The sequence below is a fragment of the Glycine soja genome, unplaced genomic scaffold (assembly GCF_004193775.1).
Source record: "Glycine soja cultivar W05 unplaced genomic scaffold, ASM419377v2 tig00104482_3_pilon, whole genome shotgun sequence".
Classification (NCBI taxonomy): Eukaryota; Viridiplantae; Streptophyta; class Magnoliopsida; order Fabales; family Fabaceae; genus Glycine; species Glycine soja.
Genome location: NW_021144437.1, coordinates 30520 through 45181, shown reverse-complemented (window position 1 = coordinate 45181; position 14662 = coordinate 30520). Strand labels below are relative to the sequence as shown.

At 32.4% G+C, this 14662-nt stretch overlaps 2 protein-coding genes across 2 annotated transcripts; both read left to right on the top strand.

Moving 5' to 3' along the window:
* The first annotated feature begins 7414 nt into the window (after positions 1-7414).
* On the top strand, positions 7415-8155 carry LOC114404519 (F-box/kelch-repeat protein At3g23880-like). Its single transcript, XM_028367425.1, has one exon. The coding sequence runs from the start codon at positions 7415-7417 to the stop codon at positions 8153-8155; it is 741 nt and encodes a 246-aa protein (XP_028223226.1).
* Positions 8156-10731: 2576 nt separating this feature from the next.
* LOC114404518 (F-box/kelch-repeat protein At3g23880-like) lies at positions 10732-13181 on the top strand. Its single transcript, XM_028367424.1, has 2 exons — positions 10732-11665; positions 12841-13181. Exons 1-2 carry the CDS (start codon positions 10732-10734, stop codon positions 13179-13181), a joined length of 1275 nt encoding a protein of 424 aa, XP_028223225.1.
* Positions 13182-14662: the final 1481 nt, after the last annotated feature.

The window sequence follows — 14662 nt, the reverse complement described above, 5'->3', positions numbered from 1 at the left end:
CAGGTTCACTAGAGCAGACTTGGCTTTAACTTTTTCAGACAGCTTCAAATTAATTCCATTTTTCATTATCAAATTGATATGAAGCACATGATCAAATCTTTCACAGTTTTTATTATAGTACAGAGATTAGCTTCACATGAATGGATGTTCTTTTTAATATAACCAATGATTTTTATTAGATATATGTTTCAAAGTTTTAATTAAAAAAATCAACATGTCATTATTTATTAGAAGAATCTGATGACAAAATTGTGAGAAACTTATCTGATTTTTCTTCGTTTTCTTAACCCAAATCGACAAAAAATGTTAAGTGTGTGCTTTTTTTCTGCTTTTGCTATGGCTTTCCTAGTAGGTAGGCATTTATATAAGGATTTATTGCACTAAGTTTGTTAAGAAATCTGCCTTGTTTTTAGCTCTGCATCTTACGCCTGATTTATTTCCAATTTTATTACAGCTTTTATTAAAAGATTAACTAAATTTATCTCTCTAGTTATATTCACTGTTCAGGAAGATGTGTTGAGAAGTACATAATTTTGATTTAGAGTGTGTTGTCACTTCGCTGAAAGCCACAGAAACATGTAATCAGAGAAACAATCACGGTTGCTAAAAGAAAAGTGTAGGATTTCAAGTTAGGAACCAGAGTTGTTAAATTATAGAGCAATGCATGAGGTGTTAAAAGGAAAGTGTAGGATTCAAAGTTAGGAACCTGAGGTGTTAAATTGTAACGTATTGTATTAAATACGTTTGAAAATAAGTGTGAAGTCATATGTATTATATAATTCATGTGCAGTGGCTGCATGTAAAAGTTTTAGGGATTGGACTTGAATAAGAAAAATGAGACCCTAATGGATTCTTCAGAGTCTAGGCCTTGAGGGTAAATACACTCGATTTGAGTGCTCCTTTAAATCTATGTTGATCTCATATGGTTAGAGCATTCACGCTAAACAGAATAACCCTAATTGATCACCTTATGATTTCTTTTAATAAGAGTGACCTGCTTACCCATTGTGTGGTGTATTTTATTATGTAATCCTAGGTGCCCTAGCGTTATTTTTCACTGATAAGATACCACATTCAATATAGGATTGAGTCTAAGTATATATGTTGCATAACGTCTGTGTAATGATCATTGTGACTTGCTATGTGATGGTGGGTAATGAATTGTGTGTGAGAGATGTTGTGTTGTACTTGAGATGTTTTGTTATGAACATGTGATTAATGTGAAGGTATAGAATATGATTTTGTGATTAAATCCTTAGGACAAGTGATGTTACACAATGATTGGTAAAATGATGTGAATTATGTTAAGTTAAGCTTGTGATATTTTTACTATATATGTGTGTGTCTTCGTTTATCTCTACCTGTTTAAAAATGTGATAATTCACTCCTCATGTGTTGTTTATATTTGGATCATGTGATGATCTTAAACCTTGTGTTTGTGAGAGCAAATGACTAGGTGAATTACTTTAAGAAACCTTGTGATGGAGGACTCCGAGACACAATATTTTGATAGAATGTAACATTGGAACAAGAGTTTTTATTTTAATTGCATGACGTATCAAACATGTCATTTTACTTTATTTGATAAACTTGAACAGTCTTGTTTTAAGTCATAAATATTTCTAAGAAATTTTATTTGGTAATAGTGAAGCGAATGTGAGCATTACCCACGTCGATTGATTTACGATTTTATTGAATAAAATTGATTTAATTAGATTCCGCATTTTATATATGTTTTTTTTTTCATTTATATGTATGTTGGAGTAGAAGGATGATTCTAAGTGGTACATTAACGATGGCAGTGAGTAGATTGACGATGTACTTATACTGCAAAATCAATTTTTATTAAAACCTCAAGTGGCATATAAGCATGGACTTGTGATTTTTTCAGAAATGGGGCTACTCAATACTTATTAAGAATGATTTCTTTTTTTTTTTAGGTGAATGAAAAATTATTTCAAGTAAAAACTTTTACGCCCATATAGAATACCTATTGATCTCTTATGATAAATAGTTTTCTGATATCAACAGACGATAAAATTAAAATGAAGAAAAATTGTGCGGACAGAAATTAAATCAATTATTTTTACTAAAAAGGTTGAAAAGAAATGTAACACAGAAATGACAAAAACATTAATTTTAGGATCAAGCTGATTAATCACACTAGACAAAAAAGTTATAATTAAAGTTGAAGTTTAATTTTTAAATATTATTAGTGTAAAAAAATTATATGATTAATTAATTAGATATTTTCTTAAATGAATTTTTTTAAAATAATTATGAATAATATGAGAGATCAAGTAATATCAAGAGTTACTTTTAAAAAGTTGGTTTTCATCTTCTCCCTTCATTTTCTTATATATAATCAAATGATTCTAAATTTCTAATGAATAACTCACTTTTCATCTTAACCCTTCATTGCGTATACAAACATAAAATTCATACATCAATAAAACTATTAAATTGCATCAAAAACTCAAATACATGCATTGCTTTTAAAACATTACAAATACTCACAACTGTATTATTACTAAAAGTGACTTAAAATTAGAATTACTCATTTTTTGAAATTAACTATACTTTTTTCAAATTAACTATAATAAAAATTTAGATTGAATAAGTATTAGAAATAACCAAAAAAATCAATAATTTATAGTCAATGTTAAAAAAAATATAATAAAAAATGACAAGTTTTATATTAAACTTTTTAAGGATCAAATTTTCTAAACAAGCCCTCCCCTCAGCTACACCATTATTCTCCTCTTGCAGATGCAGATGTAATACCTAAATATAACATACAAATCCGTCACAAATAAAAATGCACTGTACCATATCATCTGCTACTACAAAAATATAAGCATTTCATCAGGCAGAACTCCAACCCCCCAACAATATAGGAATACAAAGCACCAGCTCCGCTGAGACTAAATAAATAAAGTCGAAAAAGTTACTGGCTCCTTCTGTGAAAGGATTAAACAAATAAACCTTACCAAGAATAATTTCACATCTCCATCCCTCCCAATGGTTCCAACTAGTTACCTGCTTTTGCACTAAAAAAAATTGTTTCTTGATACACAAGGAATAAGATAAGGTGATATGGAACAAGTGAACGTGGTTGTTTTCTCCATCACTGATTTAAAAATATTTGCAGACACCAATGGCAGATGCATACACCAGAAATTTTGTATTCACAAAACTTTGAATTGGCTTTTGCTCATAAAAATTACTCCTATCCCAATTATCTAACAGACTAATAATACATTCACTAATCTAGTAGAACAAAAAATAAAGTGTTCCTCTGCACAAGGGCAGAGAGAACGAGACAAAAAAAAAACAAAAGAAAATTACAAGGAAAGAAGAGACGATCCTGTACACATGCCTCTATATTCGTCCCTTACCAAAGAAAATACTCTAAAAACAGTGGTAATATACAAGACCTATGAAACGAATGAAGTAAGCAATAATGCCTACCAATATAATTTTTCCTAATCTTTTGACAGGACCTACACAAAACAATGGATATCTATCTCCATATTACAAAGCCCTCATGTATGACCAGCTTCGTCTGCACAAAAACCATAACAAAGTTTAAGTATTTTTTTCATTCTGCCATGAAAAAATAGATAAATACACAGAAAAGAAAAATCAAAGGCCAGAAAGGAGGGAGAGGGAGGATATAGAAGGATTATATAATGGGGGTATCAAAAAATTGGTATTGAATAGGCTGAATGAACAAGCTGGTTCTTCCTCAGAAAAGGGGCTCTCTAGTTCTGTTTTTTTTTATTTATTTATTTTCTTGGATTGCAGCCTTGTAACAGATTTATACCCCTATGATACAGCTCTAATTCAGTATCAACATTACTTTAGTTTTACCATTGCAATATCAAAAGAAATATTTACATCTAAAAAATACCATGGTTATTTACATAAATACCCAGCATCATAGTTATTAATCTCGGATAGTGGTACAACAAAGGGACTGGTCATATTATAATACAAACTAAATAATTTATACTGCACATACAAAATACAAATACTCAAAAATAATATACCCAAAATTAAATAAATTCATGATAAATAAGTCACAGTTTACACTCAGAATCACCATCAATCAAGGAGCAATAAGAATATAGAATGAAGTCAAAATATGAAAGATGATGGTCAAATTATCAGGGTAAAAAAACAGAAAACACATTAGACAAAAATTACGAAAATGTGAACGGTTGAATATTAAGGAAGAAAAAAACCCCAAAAAGGAGGGAAAAAAAAGCAGACATTTGTGAGCTCTGAAATGCTAACAGAGTGAGCTCTAATGCAAGAACAGAAAACTGTGATTGGTCATTGGCCAGAGAGGTCGGGCCAGGGCAGAAAAAGATGCTAGCAATGATATCTATTATCTATCTATTACTATATATTAGAAGTTTTCCCCTCCTCTCTCTCTCTCTCTCCCCCTGCCACATGTCATTATGTGGTTAAAATTTTCCCGCCAAAGCTACAATACACAACTAAGGAGCTTTTTTTGGGTACTCACAAAAAGCTCTATTGAAACGGAATCAAAACAGCATGGTTAATATTTAATCAAATATTAATTGTTTCGACTTCTGACCATATATAATTATTGCAAATATTAATTACTTTACAAAATTAAGAAAGTATTTTCACTGAACTGACAGAAATATTCTTATTTAATAATTACTCATAAATATTTTAACTGATCTTGCATTAATTAATATTTTTATTAAGTGTATATTATATTAAAATATAATGATAAGAAAATATAGAAAATTATTTTTAACAAAATATTTCTCTAACATTTATGTTTGTAAACAGTACTAATTTTGTTGCATTTCCTTTTTGTTGGAAAAGCCCTCCTAATTGTGGATACCCCTTAGCCTACCTTACTTGTGGCCTCTTTAGGTGGTGATTTAGTCCAACATCGACTAAAGATAAAATCAAACTAAAATATATAAGTGTGGGACAAACTTCACCTTATAAACCGATTTTGTATGATTGAGTTAGGCCTATAACCCACTTTCTAAAATGGTACTAGAGTCTATTCTAGATCCATCGTTGGGTCACCTGCATTTGGCACACTTCAGGCTGAAAGTCCTGGGAGTGAGGTGTAACATCCCAATTTTCATAAACTAGATTAAAAAGGATTTTTATTTATAAATAAATAGAGTTTTAAAAAAATGATGAGATTTTATAAATAAAATAAATAAGAAGATATAATTATTAATTAAAATAGTGATTTAAGAGAAAATAAAAAGGATATTTTATTTATTTGTTTGATAGAGAATAAAATAAAGTTTGTTTTTTTATAAAATAATAAATAAATAAATAAATAGAGTAAACTTAGCTATAAATAGTGTTAGGTCAGTTTTTCACACTGACGGTGCCTTTTCTTTTCCTCATTTTTTCGTTTTTCTCATTCTCCTCTCAAAATCCTTTCTTTTCCCGTAGCCCACCAAACTTGTCTCAGAAAAAAAATGATCTGTGACTTATTCACCGTTGGATCGTCGTGAAATTTGATTACCACGTTCGAAACCAAATTTTGAGCATTCTCACTGTTGGGAATTGCAAAAACATGTCGGAGCTAAGAGAAATACCCTTCGCACCGTACCTTTCTCTTTTCCCGCAGAAACCCAAAACGGTCTCAGTAAAACTACAATCCCAGTTTCGTTAACCGTTGGATTTTCATTCAATTTGGATATGTTACACAATTTCACCGTTGGGATTTGTGAAATAATATTCTTGGGGGGAGAAAAATGAATCACATGAAGACAGTACAAATGGAGACTTCAATCTCTTCTCCGTCTCTCTAACGTTCTGGAACTCTATCAGAGCAGTTGGAGGAAAAACTAAAAGAATCTTAGGAAACCGCTAGAGATGCCGCTGTGACTGTCGGAAGACACGTGAGTCCGCTTAGAGGTAAGGGATGAGTTTGTCGCAATTGGGGGTTAGAATGAACATGTGTAGGGATCCTTAGAGAACTAAATTTGGGTTTATTTTGGGATGTTTATTGAATTAGAACTTTTCCTTTATGATTATAAATACAATATTATTGTGTTCTATGTACCAATTGATGTCCTGATGAGAATTGATTGATAAACATGAGTGCTCTTGATGTCTTTGTGTTTAACCCATGATTTTGATTAATTGATTTTGATACAATTGTGAGAAACTATTTCAGAGGTTTTACACCCCATGTTGTGATAAAATCTTTTGTATAAATTGTTATGTTTAGGTTATGAAATGATGATTCAAACTGTGCGTATGTGATAAATGGAACATGTGACGGATGATGAAATACATGTGTATTGAGATGAAATGTATGTATTGAGTTGTGAACTATAAACTGTGCAATCACACAATTGTAAGACCCTTTAAGGGCGACGAGTATTGTGATGGGGTCCACTGTGGAAAACCGACGAGTTAAAATAATTTTGAAAACAATTGAGTAAATGTGTGTATTGCATAGTTCCATTTGGGAACTCGACGAGTTAAAATAATTTTAAAATAATTATTGTTAAACTTTTACTTAATTATTCATTCATTGATCATTGTTATATATTTTACTTTTATGTAATATAGTATATTCTTAAATTATTATATACTCCAATAATAGTTTTTAGTATTTATAAAAAATTATTTGTAGTTATTAAAATGGACTATGATTCAGAGAAACATATCTAATTTTTCTTTTTTCTTTTTCTTAAATATATGTCATAAAATTTTAAAATATGTTGAAGAATCTAATGATAAAAACTGTAAGAAACATATCTAATATTTCTTCTCTTTCTTAACACAAATGGACAAAAAATGTTATGTGTATTTAAATCAGGATTTATTGCACTAAATTTGTTAAGAAATTGTTTTTAACTCCTGCATCTTTCGCCTAATTTATTTCCAATTATATTAGAGCAATTATTCAAAGATTAAATAAATTTATCTCTGAAATAAAATATATTCATTTATCGAAGGGTTAAACCCTAGAAACATTGGGACATATATATATGCACTGTTCACGAAGGTGCATGTCTTGATAGGTACAGAATTTGGATTCAGAGTGTTTCGGCGCTTCGCTGAAAGTCATAGAAACATGTGACCAGAGAAGAAACCATGGTCGTCACTCCTCTGTAACGAAATCATCAAGGAAATCTTGTCTCGTCTTCCCGTCAAACCTTTGATCAAATTCAAGTGTGTGTGCAAGGAATGGAACTCCTTGATTTCAGAACCCTATTTCATCAAATTGCACCTTAGCAAATCTGCTGCAAAGGACGATTTGGAACACCTTCAATTGATAAAAAATGTCTGCCTCGGATCCATCCCTGAAATCCACATGGAATCGTGTGATGTAAGTTCGATATTCCATTCCCTACAAATGGAAACGTTCTTTTTCAATTTCGCAAACATGTCAGGTTACCATCTGGTCGGTTCATGTAATGGGTTGCACTGTGGGGTTAGCGAAATACCAGAAGGATACTGTGTTTGTTTCTGGAACAAGGCGACAAGGGTGATATCCAGAGAATCGCCAACGCTGTCTTTTTCCCCGGGCATTGGTCGTAGAATAATGTTTGGGTTTGGCTATGATCCGTCAAGTGACAAATACAAGGTTGTAGCAATTGCGTTGACTATGCTCTCACTTGACGTATCTGAAAAGACTGAGAAGAAAGTTTATGGCGCGGGTGACAGTAGTTGGAGAAACCTTAATGGTTTTCCTGTTCTTTGGACTTTACCTAAAGTTGGTGGAGTGTATCTGAGTGGAACCCTTAATTGGGTTGTTATTATGGGAAAAGAAACCATTCATTCTGAAATCGTAATTATTTCTGTTGACCTAGAGAAGGAGACTTGCATATCACTGTTTCTTCCCGACGATTTTTGCATTTTTGATACAAATATTGGAGTTTTTAGAGGCTCGCTGTGCGTTTGGCAAGATAGCAACACCAATCTTGGCTTGTGGCAGATGAGGAAGTTTGGAGATGACAAGTCTTGGATTCAATTAATAAATTTTAGTTATTTACATCTTAATATTTGTCCTTATGAAGAAAAATCGATGATTTTACCATTGTGCATGTCTAACAACGGAGACTTCTTCATGCTGAAATTCACTAGAAATGCTGATGATGAATACCAAACAATTCTGCATAACTAGAGGGATGGTAAGTCTCAAGTTTCTGTCATTCCCTCAAGTAGTTTCAGAACGTTGTTGTGGCGCACCCTCAAGATTTTTACCAAAAGTTTGGTCATACCTTATTGAAATTCTACAGATGTGAGTTCTTGATTACCCTATTTAATTGGCATCATCTAATTTCTGTAGCTTTGAACAATTTCAACCAATAATCACAGGTTTTTTTTATATATTTTGATATATACATCGGTTTCCATTTTGCATAGGCATTCGGTCTAACCAATCTTTTTTGTGATTCATCCTCGATCATTCACCTCTTTCATTGCTTTGTGAGTTTTGAATCGTGATTACGGGAATTAAGTGAAATAGAAGTTAGATCATTCTACAAATCCTTGGTCATTTCATATTTCATTGATTCTTAATTCTACATATTTATTGATTCATGATGCTACTACAATTTTAATAATTTTCTCAATGTTATGGTTGTTTTTGTCTTGCATCAGCATGCTACATTTTGTAATACTTTGCTTAACCAACTTCTCAGACTTTCAATTAACATCAAGTTTTTTTTTTTTGGCAGCTACGGGGACAGAACAAGAATGGTACATTAAACTGTAGTATTTATGTCATTAGTTCTTTAAATTAGTATATCATCATTGAGAAATACATACTGATGTGTTGTTGTAACTGTGACAATTATATCAGCACTATGGCTAATATGTTTCAGACATAATTGACTTTATATATATGTTCAATTCAGTTGTCCATTTATCATGTTGCAACTGTTCCTTGGAAACGCTACCTGGCTATAATACACATAGTCTAAACTCTTAAGAGATTTCTGTCATAGCTGAATCCCTTAGATGCAATGTGATCTTGCTTGTCGAGTGCATCCTCAAGTTTATTAGAGGTTGTATCAAAAACTGATACTTGACACAATGCCTCAATACCAATTAAGCGGAAATTCTCCACACACTTTGCAGGTGGTTATACACATAGATGTATTGTTAGGGTTATTTAATTTTCTAATACATCAAATATTTTCTATTAAATTTTACTTTACTCATATTATATATTAATTAGTATATTATCTTTTTTATTAGAGCAATGCTACTAAATATATTGAAAAGATTGGAATTTATGTGACACCAGTAGAATACAATTATACACTTGCGACTTTCATAAAAGCATGCTGAATGAAATGGATTCAAGAAGACTCAAGCCTATATATAAGAAGTTTTCTAATGAATCTCATTTGCTAAAATGATGTAAATAGTAATTTCCAGTATTTTAAATCCTGATCCGATCCAGTTATAGAAGCAGTTACAATTTTCACCGGTCAGGCAAATTTTAGTTGTTGTCAGCCAAATTTCAGTTGCTGTTTGCTGAAATGGCTTCCAAAATTAGCTAAATCAGTGTAAAATTTCCCTTCTCAAGACGATTTTCTTGACATTATTTTCGAAGCGTGATGAAACATTTAGTTGATCCAATTGACAGATTCATGTGTCAACAAAATTTGCATGCCCCTATATATATATTTCATTTTAATTGTCGAACCTTTCTCTAGTTTATTATCATAATAATTTTAATATGAAAATGTTTCCCTATATTTTGTCTCTTCTCGCCTAACTAAAGATTTATTGAAGATTTTTTTATCAGCAAATTTCAATTCTTGTTTCTATTTTTTTCATTCCAATTAAATTTGCAGAGCATTTTATTTATTATTTGTTTATAGTTTTTTTAATTCATTGTCATAATAGTTTAAAAACTTTGTAATTTTTTTTTACTGAAAAATTTCTTATTGTAAAACTTTTATGTAATTTAGTAAAAAAATTGCAAAATTTCCTCACTGTTACGCAATTTTTTCCATCTACTCTATTAATTCAACTTACAAAACTATTTTTACGTAGTATATATAAAATATATTATATTCTTAAATTATTATATACTCAAATAATAGTTTTTAGTAATTATAAAAAAACATTATTCTTTTGTTATTAAAATGGATATGATATAAAATAAATATAATTATTTTCCCAAACTAAATACTGTGCAGAGCACAGGCCCATAAATAGTGAGAAACATATCTAACTTTTCTTTTTTCTTTTTCTTAAATATATCTCGCAAAATTTTAAAATATGTTGAAGAGTCTGATGACAAAAATTGTAAGAAACATATCAAATTTTTCGTATTCTCTTAATCCAAATGGACAAAAAAATGTTATGTGTATTTAACACAGGATTTATTCCACTAAATTTGTCCAGAAATCTGCGTTGTTTTTATCTCCTGCATCTTTCGCCTGATTTATTTCCAATTTTATTACAGCTTTTATTAAAAGATTAAATAAATTTATCTCTGAAATAAAATATATTCATTTATTGAAGGGTTAAACCCTAGCAACATTGGGACATATATATGTGGACTGTTCACTGAAAACCACAAAAACATGCGATCAGAGAAGAAATCACAGAAACATGTGATCAGAGAAGAAACCATGGTCGCCACTCCTCTGTGACGAACTCATCGAGGAAATCTTGTCTCGTCTACCCGTGAAACCTTTGATCCAATTCAAGTGTGTGTGCAAGGGATGGAACTCCCTGATGTCAGATCCCTATTTCATCAAATTGCACCTTAGCAAATTTGCTGCGAAGGACGATTTGGAACACCTTCAACTGATGAAAAATGTCTGCCTCGGATCCATCCCTGAAATCCACATGGAATCGTGTGATGTAAGTTCGTTATTCCATTCCCTACAAATTGAAACGTTCTTGTTCGATTTCGAAAACATGCCAGGTTACCATCTGGTCGGTTCATGTAATGGGTTGCACTGTGGGGTTAGCGAAATACCAGAAGGATACCGTGTTTGTTTCTGGAACAAGGCGACAAGGGTGATATCCAGAGAATCGCCAACGCTGTCTTTTTCCTTGGGCATTGGTCGTAGAAAAATGTTTGGGTTTGGCTATGATCCGTCAAGTGACAAATACAAGGTTGTAGCAATTGCATTGACTATGCTCTCACTTGACGTATTTGAAAAGACTGAGATGAAATTTTATGGCGCGGGTGACAGTAGTTGGAGAAACCTTAAAGGTTTTCCTGTTCTTTGGACTTTACCTAAAGTTGATGGAGTGTATCTGAGTGGAACCCTTAATTGGGTTGTTATTAAGGGAAAAGAAACCATTCATTCTGAAATCGTAATTATTTATGTTGACCTGGAGAAGGAGACTTGCAGATCACTGTTTCTTCCCGACGATTTTTGCTTTTTTGATACAAATATTGGAGTATTTAGAGACTCGCTGTGCGTTTGGCAAGATAGCAACACCCATCTTGGCTTGTGGCAGATGAGGAAGTTTGGAGATGACAAGTCTTGGATTCAATTAATAAATTTTAGTTATTTACATCTTAATATTCGTCCTTATGAAGAAAAATCGATGATTTTACCATTGTGCATGTCTAACAATGGAGACTTCTTCATGCTGAAATTCACTAGAAATGCTGATGATGAATACCAAACAATTCTGTATAACCAGAGGGATGGTAAGTCTCAAGTTTCTGTCGTTCCCTCAGGTAGTTTCAGAACTTTGTTGTGGCGCAACCTCAAGATTTTTACCGAAAGTTTGGTCATACCTTATTGAAATTCTACAAATGTGAGTTCTTGATTACCCTATTTAATTGGCATCATCTAATTTCTGTCTTTTCAATTATATAACGATAATCTCGAACGCTTTGTCAGATGTTTAATTCTTTGTCACTTAATTATGTGAGATCTAATCTATATCATGTATTAACATATATTCTTCTCTTGGGTTGTGAATTACTACTAGAAATGTAGCATCTGGTAACCAATTTATTTTATTAGCATTTATAGAAATATTGTGGATTCTAATAAAATGTCATTTGTTAACATTTATACTACAAATTGTTATTGTTGCCTGCTTGTCTTTTGTTATCACTACCATTATCAAATTAGTAAGCTGATATATCTGTGTTGGGCATCATATTACATTCCTTGATAAAATTAGATATTAATTTCATTTACAAGAAAATCTAAGAAAAGAAGTAATGAAACCACTGCATGTGAATTCAAGGATTCATTCATCAGCATCTCAATCTTAATCTGTGCTATCTTTGTCTGATCTCTCCAAACTATGCTCTCCCTCTCTGTCTTTCTTTGAAATATTTTCTCTCCCTCCCTCTCTCCGAATGCGAGCTTCATCAATTTCTGCAGCACTAGATCTGAATATTTGTGCTTTTTTTTACTGTATGACTGTAGCTTTGAACGATTTCAACCTACAATCACAAGTTTTTTTTTATACTTTTTGATATATACGTCGGTTTCCATTTTGCATAGGCATTCGGTCTAACCAATCTTTTTTGTGATTCATCCTCGGTCATTCACCTCTTTCATTGCTTTGTAAGTTTTGAATCATGATTACTGGAATTAAGTGAAATAGAAGTTAGATCATTCTACATATCCTTGGTCATTTCATATTTCATTGATTCTTAATTCTACAATTTTATTGATTCATGATGCTACTACAATTTTAATAATTTTCTTCATGTTGCGACGGACGATTTGGAACACCTTCAACTGATGAAAAATGTCTGCCTCGGATCCATCCCTGAAATCCACATGGAATCGTGTGATGTAAGTTCGTTATTCCATTCCCTACAAATTGAAACGTTCTTGTTCGATTTCGAAAACATGCCAGGTTACCATCTGGTCGGTTCATGTAATGGGTTGCACTGTGGGGTTAGCGAAATACCAGAAGGATACCGTGTTTGTTTCTGGAACAAGGCGACAAGGGTGATATCCAGAGAATCGCCAACGCTGTCTTTTTCCCCGGGCATTGGTCGTAGAACAATGTTTGGGTTTGGCTATGATCCGTCAAGTGACAAATACAAGGTTGTAGCAATTGCATTGACTATGCTTTCACTTGACGTATCTCAAAAGACTGAGATGAAATTTATAGCGCGGGTGACAGTAGTTGGAGAAACCTTAAAGGTTTTCCTGTTCTTTGGACTTTACCTAAAGTTGGTGGAGTGTATCTGAGTGGAACCCTTAATTGGGTTGTTATTAAGGGAAAAGAAACCATTCATTCTGAAATCGTAATTATTTCTGTTGACCTGGAGAAGGAGGCTTGCAGATCATTGTTTCTTCCCGACGATTTTTGCTTTGTTGATACCAATCAATTCTGAAATCAGGTTCATCCGCCACTACCAATCAATTGCTTGCTTGAATCGCTGTTTGGAGGTTTGGAGAGCGAGAACACCTATTCAGGGTACAGGCTTTTTTTGGGTTTTTTATTGTTTTTTTTTCATTGTATATGTTTGTGCACTTTTTGCATGTTTTGTGCTTGTCTTGATTTTGATTATTGTATGCACTGCATGTGCACTTGAAGACTCTTGTACCATTAACTGATAATAATGGAGGTATTTCTTGTGTCCTCTAATTTTCTAATATTGTCAGTTCATTCACTCAGTTCTGTAAGACTTAACTACATCTAGTAGCCATTGAAAAGAAGCCTCTAATACGCTTTGAGAACCCTAAAAGAAGGCTCTCATAACCTAATTTGCACTTTCGAAATAGTTGTTAATAACTTGTATCCACATCCTTGGAGATACTTATTTTAGTTGAAAGCTTCTAGGCATTTTTAGAGAATCAACTTTTGATCTTTGAGGATCAGTTCAGAGTCTCAGAATGTAACTTGAATAAAAAAGTTCATTGTAAACAGTTGAACCATTTGTTGCTAGAGAACTTGATTATCTTTGATTCACTGGATTCACTCGGGCAGAGTTGGCTTTAACAATTTACAAAGTCTTCAAGCCATTATTGACAATGAAATTAATATCCGGTACATGATCAAGTCTCTCAACATTTTATCTGTACAAATATTGGCTTCACGTGAAGATGATCCGATTCGAAGATATCAATCAAAACATGGATGACTGGAACATTCCAGAAATCCCTCAGGATCAACTATACGTTCCTGAAACAATAAAAGACAAACACAACTTTGATTACATAATCAAAACAGTAGAAAACAATATTCCTCTAGGACAAGATGTAGGGGAAGAATTTCATTTACTTTCAAAAAATTCAATTTATGAACATAGCCGTAAGTATAAATATCTACACATCGGTTGTGTACAAGTAGCCATCAAGCCCTTAATTGATATGGGCATAGATGCAGCAGTTTTAATGTGTCTAAGAGACATTAGGCATAATCAATTTGAAGACTCCCTAATTGGAACAGTCGAAACCAGCCTAGGACAAGGTCCAATATATTTTAACTGTTATCCAAACAAAACAGTGAGTCTGATGGACAGAAACATTCTTGACTCTCTGTTCCTAAACATCCACTTTCATGGCCTTGACATGAAAGAAGGATCAATCCCAGCAGCCTTAATATATAGGATCCAGTACAAGGTCATGAATACTTGTGCATCTAGAGTCCTGTTAAAACCTCAAAAAGGAGAAACAACTTTGTTTATCACTGATATGACGAAGGCTAACGTTTCTCTCCCGAGAAA

Excerpts from the sequence above, each read along its gene's own strand:
- LOC114404519 (XM_028367425.1), top strand. The coding sequence starts at position 7,415 with ATGTCAGGTTACCATCTGGTCGGTTCATGTAATGGGTTGCACTGTGGG.
- LOC114404518 (XM_028367424.1), top strand. The coding sequence starts at position 10,732 with ATGTCAGATCCCTATTTCATCAAATTGCACCTTAGCAAATTTGCTGCG. Across the intron at positions 11,666-12,840 it reads TCTGTATAACCAGAGGGATG|GTTACCATCTGGTCGGTTCA; the intron begins GTAAGTCTCAAG and ends AAAACATGCCAG.